This window comes from Scyliorhinus torazame, chromosome 17 (genome assembly GCF_047496885.1).
Source record: "Scyliorhinus torazame isolate Kashiwa2021f chromosome 17, sScyTor2.1, whole genome shotgun sequence".
In the NCBI taxonomy this organism is placed as follows: domain Eukaryota; kingdom Metazoa; phylum Chordata; class Chondrichthyes; order Carcharhiniformes; family Scyliorhinidae; genus Scyliorhinus; species Scyliorhinus torazame.
Genome location: NC_092723.1, coordinates 28,198,660 through 28,217,687, shown reverse-complemented (window position 1 = coordinate 28,217,687; position 19,028 = coordinate 28,198,660). Strand labels below are relative to the sequence as shown.

Sequence of the window (19,028 nt, the reverse complement as noted above, 5' to 3'; positions counted from 1 at the left end):
CAAGTGATCACTGTAGTATGCAATGATCCTTGAAAGATTGCTACCTTACTAATATTTGGCATGCCAAAAAGCTAACATTTGAATCAAACATTCCAGATACGTGTATTTCATTAGCGTGGTTCAATCATTAGAGTCAAGGAAAACAAGGCAACCATTCTATGCAATTTAGAATTCGAAACTTACTTTGGCATGTCGGAACCTGGCCATCCCAACCATCAGCCGTACATATCCGGTAGGGCTTGCCAACGATGATGTATCTGGGGGAAGGGGTAAGGCAATTGAATTAAAACAGGTTTCTGCTTATCACACCACCATTATTCTAAGAGTTATTAGGGATTAAAATCCATAAAATGGTAAATATATCAACTCATTAGCAATGGAGCAAAGTAAAAAGCAAAATAACTCATTAGTCTGGCTGTAATGTTCTTGTCGGATGGTCTGATTTATTACAAGAACACTTGTAGCTCGAGACTATGTATTAACATTAACTCTGGGGTAAATTATGTACTGTTATTCATCTGTTGCTTTGCATAATCATGCACAAGCAACCGTTCTTCAGCTTCCTCCAGCCAGTCTGGGGTCAGCTGACTAACATTCACTTACATACACGAGAGAGACTCCTAGTGGTCAGTCGGTGAATTACAACAACCATGATATCACTCCACTGGCGATCAGCCGTTACCGTTGTCTGCACCCCCCCACCCCCGCTCTTGTTGCCTCCTGGCCCATAACCATGCTTGGGGGGGGGGGGGGGCCCCAAGTTACCTCCATGTTTTGTGGAAGCCTTCCCTCGATCTGTCGAGGCTTGAAATTCCACCAGGTTGAACAGCCAGTCTGCAGGGTGGTGTTGCAGATTGCCAGCTGAGCAGGAGTCTTTGGTGGGCGATCAGGGAAACAAAGGTCAGGTCTCTAGCCCCCCCTGCCGTGAAAAAGTTCTGGTTGTTCGGATATCCCAAAGAACACCAGCAGCAGGCAAGGCTCCACCCTCAACCCTGGACATGACTTGAAGGATGTCCAGTACCAGACAGATCTGTGGCAAGACCAAAACATGTTGACATGGTTGGCTGAGCCTCCATAGCACTGGTCCTCCACCTACAGGAAGAATCCGCTCAATCTCGTCCTGGTTAGGTGTACCCTGCCCCACTTTAGTTCAGTTAGGCTCAGCAGTGCACATGGTGGAGGTGAAGTTTGCCCTGTGCAGCACTTCCAGAGTCCTCCCTCTACCTAGTTCTTCCTCCCATGTGTCATCCAGGGGTGAGTGTGCCTCCTCCAGTAATCATCCGTACATCTCCCATCCCCTAGTTCACCAGGTCTGCTCACTAGTGAATGTCTGATATCTGGGGAATGTCATCATTTCCTTGTGAAGGACGTTTTTGTCTTGGTTATATCAGAGTTTGTCTCTTGAAAAAGGTGTCCATTGTTGCAGGGGTGAACTCCTTCAGGAGTTTTTCCTTTCATGCTGGCCAGGGGAAGATGTAGAGGAGCAGGTCATCTGCATACATTTAGACTATGCTCTCCATCTCCCCTACGGATGCCCCTCCACCCTTTCAATGCTCGGAGCGCTATTGACAGTGGCTCAATCGCCAGGGCAAACTATTGCAGGAACAGCAGGCATCCTGCCTCATCCCTCTGTACAGCAGGAAGTATCCAGAGCTGGGGGTGTTTGTCTGCAGATTCACCATTGGGAGCTCTGTATAGTAGTTGTTTCACCCATGAGGTGAACCCCAGCCCCAAACCATTCAAAAACCTTCTGGTACATATTGGTACTAATGACATAGACAGGAAGAGTGACAAGGTTCTGCAGCAGGAGTTCAGAGAGTTAGGTAGAAAGTTGAAAGTTAAAAACAGGATCTCTAGGGTAGTCATCTCAAGATTACCCCCCGTGCCACTGAGGCTAGAAATAGGAAGACTGTACAGCTAAACAACTGGTGTAAGAGGGAGGGTTTCACATATCTGGACTGTTGGGATCTCTTCCAGGGCAGGTGAGACCTGTACAAGGAGGACGGGTTCCGTCTAAACTGAAGGGGCAAAATATCCTGGCTGCAAGGTTGCTAGTGTCACACAGGAGGTTTAAAACTAGTGTATCAAGAACCAAAGTATTAGTCAGAAGGTGAAACAACGGACGGGGAAACTAGAGAATAGGACCAGTGAGACCGAGAAAGAGCAGGCAGGGAGATGTTGCTGAACACAGCAGGACTGGTGGCCTGAAGTGCATTTGTTTCAATAAGAGAAATAGAACAGGTAAGGCAGATGAACCTTTTTGGATTAGTACTTGGAACGATGTTGTTGCTGCCATTACTTGGTTGAGGGGAAACAGGAACAACAGCTAAACGGTCCAGGATGTAGATGTTTCAGGCAGGATGGAGGGGAATATCAAAGGGGTTGGGAGAGTTGCACTACTGGTTAAGGAGACTGTCACAGCTGTACTGCGGGAGGCCACCTTGGAGGGCTCATGCAGTGAGGCAATATTGGTAGAGTTCAGGAATACAAAGGATACAATCACAATGCTGGGGTTTATTACAGGCCTTCAAAACAGCCAATGGGAGATAGGAGAGCGGATATGTAGGCAGATTCTGAACAGGGTTGCTGTGGGCAATTTTAATAAATAATAATAACAGCATGTCATAAGTAGGCTTCAATGAAGTTACTGTGAAAAGCCCCTAGTCGCCACATTCCGGCACATGTTTGGGGAGGCCGGTACGGTAATTGAACCCGTGGTGCTGGCATTGTTCTGCATTGCAAGCCAGCTATTTAGCCCAATGTGATAAACTTAACTTCCTGTGTTGACTGGGCCTCAGTGTTAGAGGCTTCGATGGGGCAGAATTTTGAGCATCCAGGAGGGCCTCTTGAAACATATGCAAATAGTCCAACTGGGGAAGGGGTCGTACTAAACCTATTGGGGGAAAAGAGCATGGCCAGTTTCAGTAGGGGAGCATTTGGGGAACAGTGACCCAATTCAGTAAGTTGGTACTGTTGGATAAAGATAAGAATGGTCCTCAGGTGGAGGGGCTAATTATAACAGGAACTGAAGAATCTAGGTGGGGACGGACGGATGTTGGAGGGTAAATCCACATCCGGCATGTTGGAGTTTTTCAAGTCAGTTGATAGGAATGAGGCCGGCATATTCCAGTGATGAAGCACGAATATGACAAGTTAGGAACCTTGGACAATAAGAGATACTCGAGAGCCTAGTAAAGACGAAAAAGGGGCAACAGTGATGCAGTGGTTAGCACTGCAGCCTCATGGCACCCGAGGACCCAGGTTCGATCCCGGCCCACTATCTGTGCAAACTCCACACGTTCTGTGTCTACAGGGGTCTCACCCCCACAACCAAAGATGTGCAGGGTAGGTGAACCATGCTAAATTGCCCCTTAATTTATAAAAAAAAAAAAAAATTGGGTACACTTACTCATTTAAAAATAAGAAAAAAGTAAGCATTTGTAAGGGCAAGGCAGCTGGGAACAGACGAAGCCAGTGAGGAATATAAAGAAAATAGGAAGGAACTTAAGCAAGGAGTCAGGATGGCTAATGTTATTCCTTTGCTCACGGGTAGCAAGGATCATCTAGGAAATTATTGGAAAGGATTCACTCCCATTTGGAAGCAAGTGGATGTATTAGCATGAGACAGCATGGTTTTGTGAAGGGAAGGTTGAGGTCTCATTAACTTGATTGAGTTGAGGAAGTGACGAAGATGACTGATGAAGGTAGGGCAGTGGATGCTGGCTACATGGACTTCAGTAAGGCCTTGACAAGGTCCCTCATGGCAGACGAATACATATTGATTAGAGACTTGGGTGGAGAGATGGCAGTTTAATCCAGACAAATGAGTGTTAATGCATTTTGGAATACAGGGAGGAAATATTCAGTAAAAAGGAGAACCCTCAAAATTGACAGGCGAACAGGCAAATGGATCTGGGTGTACAGGTCACTGAAAGTGGCAACACACATGTGGAGAACGCAGTTAGTCAATGCCTTCATCGGCCAGGGCATTTAGAGTATAAATATTGACAAGTTATGCTGCAGCTTTATAGAACCTAAAGTTAGGCCACACTTGGAATTAGCACGATAAAGGCCCCAGATGGTCCATGCACGATGTACCATCTCCTGGTCTGCAACTGCTTTTGTTGCCGTGAATACTGTCTTATGGGAGGAGTAGGACTATGGCTACTAATGCCTGTCCTACCAACCACTTTACCTGCAAGTCGGTCCTTCTTCCTCAAGTGCACCTCGGAGGAAGATTCCACTGCTAGGTGGGCATAGACTCCCCTGCGGGGTCGGCCATACCTGCACTCTGGGATTTCCGATCATCCTCGATGTCCTTGTTACCACCATGTGTGCCTGGTCATAACCAGCATTTTGTCTTCGCTCTCTTCCCTTCCCCCCCCCTATACTTCCCTGTGCACTAGCCTCCCCTCGAGTGATCTGCCTCCCCTGTCCGTTGTGTTCCTTTCCACTTTGGGATCTTTCTGCCCTCTTCCCTCCTTCCAGGGACTTGCATCAGTTTTGAAAGCAAGGCAACTTCATCCCGTGCAATTCTTCATTGGAGTCGGAGTCTGTTCTCACTTGCTTCCCCAGTCCATGTTGGCGCAGAAACCTGCCTACCGGATAAAATAATGTTCCTTTCGCGAACCTGTCGGTAAAATAAATATCTGTCTCAGGAAGGCTACCCACAGCCTGGCTGAGTACGACATTGCCAGGTCTGCCCCCAACGCACCCTCCCCACTTGCAAGACTGCCAGTTTAGGGTCCCGCATAGATTGACGATGATGCTGTGGTTGTCCCCGTTTTTGGCCTCGGCCAGTGATCTGTGGGCCCTGTATATTTCTGGGGACTTGGGGAGGTTTTCCTACCCAACCCAATTTTTCCCAGCATCTGAGCCACCTTCCAGCAGATCCACGATGCGGAGGTCTGGCAGTGGGACTGGTTCTCTGGTCCTCCAACTTCTCCCCGAGACACCACCAACCTCACCACTGATGTGTTATGTACTCTGGGATAACACAGTCTGCAACTGGATGCAGCTTTAACCAAAAGATACTCCAGACCTTGGAAGTTAGTTCAATCCGATTTATTGAACCAGTAGCACAGTTCTCTATGAGTTCGACTCTCTGCTAACCCAAGTGTGGTTACTCGGTCTGACTGAACCAGACTAGCTCTTAGCCACGTGCTGGAGGTGTGATACTATACATGAAACACTCTGTAGATGTTCATCAGTGGAAAGAGGTGCAGTGTGAGTGCCTCTTGTCTTTTATAGTGAGATACCACCCCCGGGTGTCCTGCCTGCTCATTGATCTGGTCATGTCCTGTTTGTGTTAGTTATCTGCAGATCATGATAGCCACCTCTGCTTCAATAAGACAATTCGGTCGCTCTGCCTTTTGAGCTCCTGTACCATTGCTTCATGCACCTAGTGTTGCTTAGTCTTCTCCAGTGCCTCCTTGAATGGGGCCAGGGCATCTGAGACTGCTGCCTTTCCGTAGCTGTCATCTCCTTTTTAATTGTGTCCCTGTGTTTCAGGAGCCCTGTCCATTGACTTATTGGCGGGTAGTCCAGTATGGTGTCGGTGACCCAGCTCCTGCGTGCCCACCCCCTCGACTTCTCTACTGGCTGTTGTTTGGTTTGCAGTCTTTGTCCCCGTGATTGGGGGGGGGGGGGGGGCAAACTTCTTTACGTTAGTGTTGTTTGTGGAGGGTTTTTTTTTTCCAGGCTAAGTGTGCCAACATCCAAATTTCCAGAAGGAGAGCCACCTTTCCGGTGCTGGCTTATTCAGTTATTAATATACTAGTGTATATTAGTCTTTACTTCTAAATATTCTTCATTAATTGTTTACACAACAACTGGTCACTGTGGGTAGCCAAAGAACCCCTCCAGTGACAAACAGGAGGAAGATCATCATCCAATAGAGGCGGCAGAAGGTGATTCTGGGAGAGGTCAACTCAGGTTACCTTGACAATACTGTGGGTAGTCGAAGAGCTGGTGTTAAAGAGCGGTTAAGCACGAAACACTACATTAATGTTTCCCGCTTGAGGAGGACAAGCAAGTGTAAAGAAGGATATCACGGTCAGCAGATTTTCTGGGAGAAGTCAACTCAGTCACCTTGACCAGCAGGTAAGTGATCAGCAAGTAGTGTTCCCTTGGCATTGTAGTTGTTGCAAGTTAACTCATGGTAAGACATGGCAGGAGATCCCAGACCCATGTCATACTCCTCATGTGCAATGAGAGAGTTCAGGTTCATGTCCACTGTCCCTGGCTTCTTCATGTGCGAGTAGTGTCCAGGTACAGCTCCTATTAGACCACTTGACGGCTCTGGAGCTGCGGATGGACTCACTTGAGCACCACGATGCTGAGGAAGTCGTGGATAGCCCAGTTAGTCACACCACAGATAAACCTACAGAGGGAGATGGGAAATGGGTGACAACCAGACAGAGGAAGAGTAGGAAGGCAGTGCCAGGGTCCCCTGCGGTTATCTCGCTCCAAAACAGGTATACCATTCTGGGTACTGTTGGGGGAAATTGCTCACCAGGGGGAAGGCAGCAGTAGCCAGGTTCATGGCACCATGGCTGGCTCTGTTGCACTGGAAAAATAGAGCTACAGTGATAGGAGATTTGTAAGGGGAGTAGACAGGTGTTTCTGCGGACGCAAACGAGACTCCAGGAAGGTATGTTGCCTCCTGGGTGCAAGGGTCCTGGATGTCTCAGAGCGGCTGCAGGATATTCTAAAGGGGGAGGTTGAACAGCCAGCTGTCATGGTGCATATAGGCACCAACGGTATAGATTTTTAATTTTTTTTTCCCAATTTTAAAAACAGGATGGAGGTCCTACATGCTGAATTTGGGAGTTAAGCTAAAATGTAGGACATCAAAAAGGTATTAATCTCAGGATTTCCACCAGTGCCATGTGCTAGTCAGAGTAAGAATGACAGGATGAATGAATGGCTTGAGATTCAGATTTTTGGGATATTGGAACCAGTTCTGGGAGAGGTGGGATCATTACAAATCTATATCTGGCAGGACTGGAACCAATGTCCGAGGGGAGTTGTATGCTAGCACTGTTGGGGAGGGTTTAAACTAATGTGGCAGGGGGATGAGAACCAATGCAGGAGTCAGAGGGTAGTAAAGATTGGATAGAAACAAAAACTAGTAAGGAGAAAGTGGAAGGCAGAGAAACAGATTGAACAGGCAGGGGGATGGGAACCAGATTAAAGGAAAATCCCAAGGGGTTTTATACATATTTAAAGAGCATGAGGGTAGCCAGGGTTGGTCCATTCAAGGATATGTATGGAACCAGAGGAAATGAAAGAGATACTAAATGAATATTTTGCCTCAGTATTAATCAAAGAGAAGGACTTGGTGGTTGAGGAGTATGTGGTAGAGTTTGTAGATATTAATAAAAGGAGGTGTAGAGCATCTAAAAAGCATTAAAGCAGCTAAGTACCCAGGGCCTAATGGGATCTACCCCAGAACAGAATACAGAGGGAGGAAATTGCTGGGGCCCAGTAATCTTTGTATCCTCATACTGGAGAGTAGCCAATGTTGTTCCATTGTTTAAGAAGGGCAGCAGGGATAATCCAGGAAATTTATAGACCGGTGAGCCTCATGCCAGTGGTAGGGAAATTGGAAAAGATTCACTCACATTTGGAAACAAATTGACTCATAAGTGATGGACAGCATGGTTTTGTGAAGGGGAGGTCATGCCTCACTAATTTGATCAAGTTTGAGGAAGTGACAAGATGATAGAAAGGCAGTAGATGTATACATGGACTTCAGTAAAGACTTGACAAGGTATCTCATGGTAGACGGTACAAAAGGTGAAGTCACAGGAGAGCTGGCAAGTTGGATACAGAACTGGCTTGGGCACAGAAGACCAAAGATAGCAGTAGAAGGGTGTTTTTCTGAATGGAAGGCTGTGACTAGCAGCATCACACAAGGATCAGTTCGGAGACCTTGGTTGTTGGTTGTGTATAGAAATTCTTTGGAGCTAAAGGGAGAGGTTAGAGCTGCCGAGGGGTAGAGAGTTTAGGTATCTGCAGGTTAGGGACTTTGCGCGAAAGATCTGGAGGGGGTTCACTAGGTTGCCAGAATACAGAGTGCTGGAGCGACTGCTGCTTCCAGATGTGAAAGGGGATGGAAAAATTGAGGATTATATACACACACACACACAGACGTGACTGGGGGAGCAAGGTGGTGAGCAGGTGGTGAAGATAAAGGAGAAATGGGAAGTGGAGTTGGGAGGAGATATCAATTGGAGTGTATGAAGTGGGGCACTGCAAAGGATAAATGGGATGAGCCTGATACAGTTTAAGGTGGTGCACAGGGTGCATATGACACGGGTCAGAATGAGTGGGTCCTTACAGGGGGGTAGCAAATGAGTGAGAGAGGTGGCTGGGAGCCAGCGAATCATTCACACATGTTTTGGGATTGCGAAAATTCTTGGCGAGTGTTCGCGGTCTTAGCCAGGGTAGTAGAGGAGGAATTGGATCCAGACAGCGATATTTGGGGTTTTGGAGAAGCTGGAGCTCATGGAGAGGAGGAAGGCCAATGCCGTGGCATTCGCCTCGGATTGCATGGTGGTGGCGAATTTTGCTGGAGTGGCAGTTAGCTTGCCACCGGGGGTAGCGACATGTTTGGGTGACCTGTACAACTTCCTGTGGTTGGAAAAGATAAAGTATATGAGTTAGAGAAAAGATGGTGGATGTTTGTGACCGTACTAGAGGAGTTGTTCGTTGCGCGGGGTTGGGGAAATTGGTGGAGTTGCGGATAGTGAAGAGGATTATCAGAGAATACAGCAAGATATAAACGGATTGGAGTCATGGGCAGATGGAGTTTAATCTGGACAAATGTTTGGTAATGCACTTGGAAGGTCCAATGCATGCAAGAATTACACAGCACTGAGTAGCGACAGGCAGGGAGATCTGGGTGTGCATGTCCACTGATCTTTGAAAGTGGCAACGCATGTGGATAAGGTGGTCAAGAAGGCATACAGCATGCTGGGATTGGGGCATTGAATACAAAAATTGGCAAGTAATGTTGCAGCTGTACAGGACCTCAGTGTACAATTCTGGTGTATGTGGATGCTTTGGAGAGGGTACAGAAGCGGTTTACTAGGATGTTGCCTGGTACAGAGGGCATTAGCCATGAGGAGAGGTTAGATAAACTCGGTCTGTTCTCACTGAAAGTCTACAAGATTGAGTGGCATGGACAGAGTGGATAGTCAGATGCTCTTTCCTTGGGTAGGAGAGTCAAGTACTAGGGGACATAGGGGAGGTGGTGGGAGCAGGTACGATAGTGGCATTTAAGGGGCATCTAGACAAATATATGAATAGGTGGGAATGGAAGGATACAGATTCCGTTAAGTGCATACGGATTTAGTTTAGGCACGTACCACGGTCGGCGCAGGTTTGGAGGGGTGAAGGGCCTGTTCCGATGCTGTATTGTTCTTTGTTCCTCACATTATTCCAAACAAAAATACACTAAGGGCCATTATTTCAAGTTATCCTTCAGGGTTTTCAGGTATCAGCGAGGTTCTTACCAGTAAAAAAAGTGTACACAAGCAATAACTTTTTCACAATTTAAAATGATAGAGAGGGTTGTTAAGAAGGCGTACAGTGTGTTAGCTTTTATTGATAGAGGGATTGAGTTTCGGAGCCATGAGGTCATGTTGCAGCTGTACAAAACTCTGGTGCGGCCGCATTTGGAGTATTGCGTGCAATTCTGGTCGCCGCATTATAGGAAGGATGTGGAAGCATTGGAAAGGGTGCAGAGGAGATTTACCAGAATGTTGCCTGGTATGGAGGGAAGATCTTATGAGGAAAGGCTGAGGGACTTGAGGCTGTTTTCGTTAGAGAGAGGAAGGTTAAGAGGTGACCTAATTGAGGCATACAAGACGATCAGAGGATTGGAGAGGGTGGACAGTGAGAGCCTTTTTCCTCGGATGGTGATGTCTAGCATGAGGGGAGATAGCTTTAAATTGAGGGGAGATAGATATAGGACAGATGTCAGTGGTAGGTTCTTTACTCAAGAGTAGTAAGGGCGTGGAATGCCCTGCCTGCAACAGTAGTGGACTTGCCAACACTAAGGGCATTCAAATGGTCATTGGATAGGCATATGGACGATAAGGGAATAGTGTAGATGGGCTTTAGAGTGGTTTCACAGGTCGGCGTAACTTCGAGGGCCGAAGGGCCTGTACTGCGCTGTAATGTTCTATGTTCTATCCAAGCTGTAGGTCAGGAAACCCATGTTCAGAGGCAACACATGAACCACCACCAGAAATAAGAGCAAGTGGTTTCCTTCTTAAGGTGCAACAAAATACCATGACAGACCTCCGTTAAGATTTAAACAAAATATAATCTTTGACTACAGTGAGCAACCTCGAGGCACTTACCCTTTATCACAAGAAAATGTAACTATACTCCCAAACGTGGTATTTGGTGCAGTGTAATATCCATTCAGAATCTCACCTGGATTGCCACAGTTTCGTGCTAGAGGAAAAGTAGTAAAGATGTTAAAATACAACATTCTTATTTGGGTTTTGAACACCATTCAGTTTAATGTTTTGAAAAAAATACGGCTTGTTTTTCTTTTTGTGCTTTCTCCATGTTATATGCAAGTCTTCATGGTAATGAAAATTAAAAATTCCGTTCAATCGTGACTTCACTTTTAATTCAAGCTCAAGGCAACCGCACAATAACAGGCATTTACCAGTCAACCTAAAACTTAGTGGAATGATCCAGCTGCATTGTTTTAATGGTTCGGTCTATGGAGGTCATATAGATAGATTAATAAATCAAATCAATCTTGTGCATTTAGCAATTTCCTTGTGATCTAGGCAGACAAAGAAATTTATATAGCCTTTCCCAACTCTTTTGGATGAAGGTAATGAAGTATTTGGATGTTAAGTCACTTATTGAACCAAATAGGTCAGCCGATCTGTGCACCAAAAGCTCCCACAGATAGAAAAGAGATGCTGACAGGTTAATCTATTCTTAACGGTGATTGACGGAAATGTGCTGGCCAGGACACCAAGTAAAACATTTTCAAAATGAAAACAAACTATTGAAAGTAGTCAACATGTCAGACAGCATCTGGAGAGACATGACATCTAAAATATTGAGTTTCAATTATTAACAGCATTTTTGTTTGATTACTCATTGGTTTTAACTATAATAATATTTATCAATGCCACATGTAGGCTTACATTAAACGCTGCAATGACGTTACTGTGAAAATCCCCCAGTTGCCACAATATGGCACCTTTTCGGGTACACGGAAGGAGAATTTGGAATGTCGAATTGACCCAACAAGCACATCTTTTGGGGCTTGTGGGAGGGAACTGGAGCATCTGGAGGAAACCCACACAGACACTGAGAGAACGTGCCGACTCCGCACAAGACAGTGACCCAAGCTGAGAATATCCAGTACTCGGTGTTATTGCAGCACGGTAGCATTGTGGAAAGCACAATTGCTTCACAGCTCCAGGTTCGATTCCTGGCTTGGGTCACTGTCTGTGCGGAGTCTGCACCTTCTCCCCCTGTCTGCGTGGGTTTCCTCCGGGTGCTCCGGTTTCCTCCCACAGTCCAAAGATGTGCAGGTTCGGTGGATTGACCATGCTAAATTGCCCTTAGTGTTGGGTGGGATTACTGGGTTATGGGGATAGGGATGAGGTGTGGACCTTGGGTAGGGTTCTCTTTCAAAGAGCTGGTGCAGACTCGATGGGCCGAATGGCCTCCTTCTGCACTGCAAATCCTATGAAAGAGTAGAACATCCATTACTGATACTTGCTGAGATTTTCACTGCATGTTGCGTGAGAAATGATCAAAGCCTACATCACCCAGACTCACAACAAGAGTAGTACTACGGAAAGGTTGCTGGTCCTCACAGATATATACCCAGCACAAATTTCCTAGAGAGAAAATAGATCCAGGGGAGAAAAAAGTGACAGTGATGAAAGAGGGAAGTAAAATGTATTACTCACGTTCACAAACAGCTTGTAAAGGTGACCATGTTGAATCGTTCCTGCAGACAATACGTTTTGAACCTCCTTCTTGAAATGTGTAACCTGGAAGACATTTGTAAGTAGCTCTGGTTCCCACAGGGAAGGTGGTATTAGAAATAAATTCATCAGCTGGAGAGCCATTTTCCAATACTGGAAGTTTGCCACAGTCCCCTTTTTAAAAATAAAATGAAGCTCAGTTATTGGAGGAATAAATACATCAAGGTCACATATCTCTTTAAATGCAAAATACTTCAGACTTCCTGCTCACCTGATGCTAGAATTTTGGAAGTCTTTTAAAATTTGATTTTGAACCATTGCTAGAATTTTGGAAGTCTTTTAAAATTTGATTTTGCACCAGTTTCAAATCCACTGATACCATCTTCCTAATAGAATCAAAGTTGGGATTCTAACACCTTATGCCCCAAAATGTTTCAAAGGAGCATAAAGTATGAAACCGAGCCCAACAGAGTATTAAAAATGGAAGATGAGCTACAGAGAAGGAGGTGTAGCAAAGCGGTTTCTGAACTTGGGATCTAAGCAACTGAAAAGCATAGCCATCAATTAAAACCAGGGATGGACAAGAGGTCAGAATATCTTAAAGGGTTATTTAGCTGGAGTAGATTAGAGAAGCCAGGGAGGGATTTGAAAACAAGGCTGAGAATTTAAAAAATTAAGACATTGCTTGACCAGCTAACATGTATTCTGTAGCATAAGGGGATGTATGCATTGGGGAATGCAAGATTTATGGTGGGGGTAAAATGTGACAGAGTACATGTGAATGAGGATGGCTAATGTTCAAAATAAAATAAAAATTGTTAAACAAATTTTAATTTAATATATTTCAGAGTTCTATTAATTGTATTACTAGATTTAGTATTACCATATTTAACATCTTTTAAGACCAGAGATAACAGAAGACAGAAACCAAAGGGGGCATTTTAACCTCCTACACAGTAAAACCTTGTGGACAGTTAATTAAAATTGCCCCCAAGAATTATCCATTTATCTAATGTCTCCACCATCTTCCAATTTAAGCTGCCCTTTTGTGCAGGTGGCAAGGACGGAGGTTTTTTTTTTGAACATACAAATTTGGGTCCAGTTGCTATTTGACTCCCATTTTTAAGTTGCAAGCCAAACAGAATGCCAGTGTGGCTTTTGTGCCAATTGCAGATAGTCAGAAATGAACTGGTTTGACCAAATCTATCCACAGGTAGGTCTTATGATCAGAAGTGCAAGCTGAAGTTTATAAAACAGACAGGTTGTTGTAGAAATCAAGTTTTAAAGTTGATAAATAGTCAGATGGTGGAGAGGATACAACCACCGCAGATGTACTTTGCCGAGCAAGCTAAATCACAGGGGGAAACACTTAACAGATCACCTTTTTTGTATTCTAAAAAAAAAAGGGCCGAGAAGGCTGGGAAAAAATTACTTGCCCTGAAGAAACAAATTGAAAAATGTGTTCAAAGGCAAATTTAAAAATGTGTTCAGAGGAAGAAAACTTGAGCACAAGATTAAAGTTACATAATTTTAAAAGTTTTACAAAACAGTGCGCGCCCCCCCCACCGCCGCCGCCGGAAAGGAAAAACCTCATGGTTAGGCAGAATGTACAAATAAACACCTTCTTGGCAACAATCCCTTGTAGATTTGTAACTCAAAAATCAAGTAATAGGTAAACCTGTGGAAATCCAAGAAAATTCAGAAACAAGGCTGCTTTCTGAAAGACATACTGGTTTCCAAATGGCTGCTTCAGATTTTGCACCTTCTACAGCACAGGAACTGTCTGCAGGATTTCTTGCCCACAGCCAACAACTAAAATCATCTTGCCTTGCGTATCCTTGGTCACATCCCTTTCAACTTTAATTCCATTGTCCTCAGCACCTCTTCTCAATTTTACAAAATAAAATTTATTGTTATTGCCTCCCCTTTCAGATCAAATACAATTGTATATTTTTTCCTGTTAATTATGAAGTTGTGAAAGTCCCTCATTCCCCTTTAAAATTGACAACTGTAAAGCCAATTCCCTATCCATTTCCTCGTGCATTTTCTTTCTAAACCTAGCCAGGTTACTTACAAATCCACATCACCTTTGACAAGGTGCCATATAGGAGGCTGAGAGCCCATGGTGTTAGTGTATGGATTGGCTGACTGGCAGAAGGCAGAAAGTGCGATAAGGATGGCAGCCAGTGACAAGTGATGTGCCTCAGGGGACAGGGTTGGGACCACAACTTTTTCACAATATACATAACGATCTGGAAGAAACAACAGAGGGCACTGTTTTCAAGTTTGAAGATGATAAGTAAATACTGGGCAGCATGTTGGTAGTGGTTAGCACTGCTGCCTAGGCACGGAGGACCCAAGTTCGATCACAGGTCACTGTTGAGTTTGCATATTCTCCCAGTGTCTGCGTGGGTTTCACCCCCACAACCCATGCGCAGGTTAGGTGCATTGGCCACACTAAAATTGCCCCTCAAATTGGAGAAAAAAAATAATTGGTTACTCTAAATTTAAAAAAAAAGAAATGCAAAGGGACAGGTAGTATTGCGGGAGCTTCAGTATTGGGGAGCTGCAGTAGGACTTGGGACAGGCAAGTAGAGTGGGGCAAAGTGGCAGATGGAATACAATGTGGAAAAGTGTGAGGTTATGCACTTGGTAGGGAGAATGAACAAAGAAATGCACAGCACAGGAACAGGCCCTTCGGCCCTCCAAGCCCGTGCCGACCATGCTGCCCGACTGAACTACAATCTTCTACACTTCCTGGGTCTGTATCCCTCTATTCCGATCCTATTCATGTATTTGTCAAGATGCCCCTTAAAATGTCACTATCGTCCCTGCTTCCACCACCTCCTCCGGTAGCGAGTTCCAGGCACCCACTACCCGCTGCGTAAAAAACTTGCCTCGTACATCTACTCTAAACCTTGCCCCTCTCACCTTAAACCTATGCCCCCTAGTAATTGACCCCTCTACCCTGGGGAAAAGCCTCTGACTATCCACTCTGTCTATGCCCCTCATAATTTTGTATACCTCTATCAGGTCACCCCTCAACCTCCTTCATTCCAGTGAGAACAAACCGAGTTTATTCAACCGCTCCTCATAGCTAATGCCCTCCATACCAGGCAACATTCTGGTAAATCTCTTCTGCACCCTCTCTAAAGCCTCCACATCCTTCTGGTAGTGTGGCTACCAGAATGGAACACTATGAAGGCATAGATTATTTTCCAAGTGGGGAAATGCTTAGGAAATCAGAAGCAAAGGGACTTGGGGAGTCCTTGTGCATGATTCCCTCAAGATTTACATGCAGGTTCAGTCAGCAGTTAGGAAGGCAAGTGAAATGTTAGCATCCATGTCGAGAGGGCTAGAATACAAGACTAGGGAAGTACTTCTGAGGCTGTACAAGGCTATGGTCAGACCTCATTTGGAGTATTGTGAGCAGTATTGGGACCTCGATCTAGGGAAGGACGTTCTGGCCTTGGAAAGGGTCCAGAGGAGGTTCACAAGAATGAAGAGCTTGTCGTACGGGGAGCGGTTGAGGATACTGGGTCGGTAATCATGGGGGGGGGGGGGGGGGAATCTTATTGAAACTGGATACTGCAAGACCTGGATAGTGGACGTGGAGAGGATGTTTCCACTATTACGAAAAACTAGAACCAGAGGGCACAGCCTCAGACTGAAAGGGTGATCCTTCAAAACAGAGGTGGACTTTCTTCAGGCAGAGGGTGGTGAATCTGTGGATTCAATCTGTCGTAGAAGGCTGTGGAGGCCAAATCACCGACTGTCTTTGAGACAGAGATATATGGGCTCTTTGATTAATAAGGGGATCAGGAGTTATGGGGAGAAGGCAGGAGAAAGAGGGCGAAAAAAAGATCTGCCATGCTGAATGGCAGAGCGGCCTAATTCTGCTCCTATGTCTTATGGTCCTACTCTGGCCTCATTAAAAATGTCTTATGGTCTTATTAAAAATGTATGCATTTAACACCTTTACCCTTAATTTAAAGTACCCCATTAATTTCTTACCCCTAATTAAGCACGGCCAATCCCATCTACCCTGCACACCTTGGCCAAATATTTCCCCCAAATCCTCAAGAGGTAAGCCATGCGTCTATACATAAATAGTATTGGCAATGACTAGGATTGGAGGCTTGGAACTCTTAACACGATAACCCGGCCGCCCAGCCGAGTGTTTGGGAATTACCATTGAAGCCACCCCCCCCCCCCCCCCCCCCCCCCCGCCCCCCAGCCGCCTGGAAACCTAGTGACTCCCGCCGCCAGCGATTCCCGGCATTAATGGCTACACCATTTCTCAGCCTGATTCGCATGTGAAGCAGAATGCCATGGCATCAGAGGCAGGTGTATTACAGAGGTCAGTAACGTCACACAAAAAGTCTGACAATCCGGTATCCGCAAGTCCGAGGGAAATGAAGATGTCGATGGTGGTTCCTCAGTACACGCATAAACACTGGCTCCATGTTGAGGGAAGGCGCAGCACATAAACAACAAGGAGATATGGTCGGTCGGATTTAGTTCCAAACCTGCACGTTGTGTATATCTCGGATTTAGTTCCAACACTTCAGGTTGTGTATATCCAGCTAATTATCACCCGCTTTATGGTGGAGTGGATTAGGACAGACCGGAGTAAGTGAGTAAGAGAGAGAGAGACTGGCGGGAAAGCAGGGGTGGACTCACGGATGCAGGGAACAGTGCAGCTATCCTCCTGTATCTGTGATGTGGAGATGCCGGCGTTGGACTGCGGTGAGCACAGTAAGAAGTTTTACAACACCTAGGGCGGGATTCTCCACTCCCGCGCTGAAGTGCCCACGCCGCCGTGAACACCGTCGAGGTTCACGACGGCGCGAAACAGCACCGATCCCGACAAAGGGCTCGGATCGGGGCCGCATCATCTACACGCACCAGGCCTCGTCGCCACGTAAAAGGTGCCGCCGGATAGATTACGCGGCTGGCGCCAACCCGCGCATGCGTGGTTGCCGTCCTCCGAGTCCGCCCCGCAAGAAGATGGCGGACGGATCTTGCAGGGCCACGGAAGGAAGGAGGTCCTCCTTCAGAGAGGATGGCCAGGCGATCGGTGGACACCAATCGCAGGCAATGCCACATTTGAGGTACTTCCCTACCCCCCCCCCCCCAGGTGCAGGATCCCCCCCCCCCAGCGTTCCCACGCTGTTCCCGACGGCAGCGACCAGGTGTGGACGGCGCCGGGGGGAACCTGCCGTTTTGGCCTGGCTCTGATGCCATGGCATTCTGCTTCACATGCGAATCAGGCTGTGAGAAATGGTGGAGCCATTAATGCCAGGAATCGCTGGCGGTGGGAGTCACTAGGTTTCCAGGCGGTGGGGGGGGGGGTTTCCAATGGTAATTCCCATATCGCTCGATTCATCGATTGACAGTTCCAACGCGCCACAGCAAAAAAACCGCACCGACCTCCTCAGAAGACAAACATGGGACACAACCAACAGAATACCCTTAGTCGTCCAGTACTTTCCCGGAGCGGAGAAACTACAACATCTTCTTCACAGCCTTCAACACGTTATCGATGAAGATGAACATCTTGCCAAGGTCATCCCCACACCCCCACTACTTGCCTTCAGACAACCGCGCAACCTCAAACAAACCATTGTTTGCAGCAAACTACTCAGCCTTCAGAACAGTGACCACGATACCACACAACCCTGCCATGGCAATCTCTGCAAGACGTGCCAGATCATCGACATGGATACCACCATTACATGCGAGAGCACCACCCACCAGGTACGCGGTACATACCCGTGCGACTCGGCCAACATTGTCTACCTCATACACTGCAGGAAAGGATGTCCTGAAGCGTGGTACATTGGCGAGACCATGCAGACGCTGCGACAACGAATGAACGGACATCGTGCGACAATCACCAGGCAGGAATGTTCCCTTCCAGTCGGGGAACACTTCAGCAGTCAAGGGCATTCAGCCTGATCTCTGGGTAAGCGTTCTCCAAGGTGGCCTTCAGGACGCGCGACAATGCAGAATCGCCGAGCAGAAGCTTATAGCCAAGTTCCGCACACATGAGTGCAGCCTCAACCGGGACCTGGGATTCATGTCGCATTACATTCATCCCCCACCATCTGGCCTGCAAAATCCTACCAACTGTCCTGGCTTGACACAATTCACACCTCTTTAACCTGGGGTTACCCCATCTCTGGATCTGTAAAGATTTAATCACCTGCTAATGCTCGCATTCCAAGCATTGTCTGGCATCTTGGACTCTGTCTATATATACACGTTTCTGGAACATACCTCGTCATTCACCCGAGGAAGGAGCAGCACTCCAAAAGCTAGTGACATCGAAACAAACCTGTTGGACTTTAACCTGGTGTTGTAAGACTTCTTACTGTGCTCCTGTATCTGAGCCGAGCTGTTGGAGTTGGCAGGAAATGCATCACGCCCCTTCACTAGGAGCCGGACAGAGGTGACAAGGAGCCGGACAGAGGTGACAAGGAGCCGGACAGAGGTGATCAAGGCAACCATTGCTGGTGGCGGTGAATCCTCACATCCACAAGGAGGGACAGGGGGAAAAAATAAATAAAAAATAAAAAAATGCATAAAGCCCAGTTTTCAACCTACGCGCTTCTGCCCTACTATCGTACTGAAATCTGAACATTTGGGGACACTTCTACGGGAACAGTTTTGAGGTGATACCAGTTTAGGGCAATCTGTAGGGAAATACAGCAGTTAGGTTACGCAAATGCATCTTATACAATAAAACTTTTTTTAAAATAAGTGCTGGAAACACTCAAGCTGCATTTGTGGAAAAAAAGGGTTAACGTTTCGAGTTATTAATCTCAACCTTTTACCAGGCGTTCGAACAAATATCGAAGTCAAGTGCCAATTTAGCTCTACTCCTGTTCCAAGTTCATTTATCGGTGAAAAACAATTTTGACATAGTTCAAAAGTAAACTTGGAATTAATTTCACAGCAGCTTTAGGCTCCCTCCTCTGGGACATCATACCCCACTTGGTCAGCCATGATGTGGAGTTGCCGGCGTTGGACTGGGGTGGGCAC

The 19,028-nt window shown here is 46.4% G+C and overlaps 1 protein-coding gene across 3 annotated transcripts in view; it reads right to left on the bottom strand.

The window, feature by feature from the left end:
• The window catches only part of LOC140393804 (zona pellucida sperm-binding protein 3 receptor-like), a 42,822-nt gene that overhangs the window by 21,983 nt on the left and 1,811 nt on the right, over positions 1 to 19,028 (bottom strand). For all 3 annotated transcript variants that reach the window (XM_072480259.1, XM_072480260.1, XM_072480258.1), the window contains exons 2-4: positions 11,964 to 12,155; positions 10,374 to 10,470; positions 184 to 257 (exon numbers count right to left, since the gene is read on the bottom strand). In XM_072480259.1, the coding sequence (XP_072336360.1) occupies positions 184 to 257; positions 10,374 to 10,470; positions 11,964 to 12,155 (363 nt within the window). The remainder of the gene's footprint in view (positions 1 to 183; positions 258 to 10,373; positions 10,471 to 11,963; positions 12,156 to 19,028) is intronic.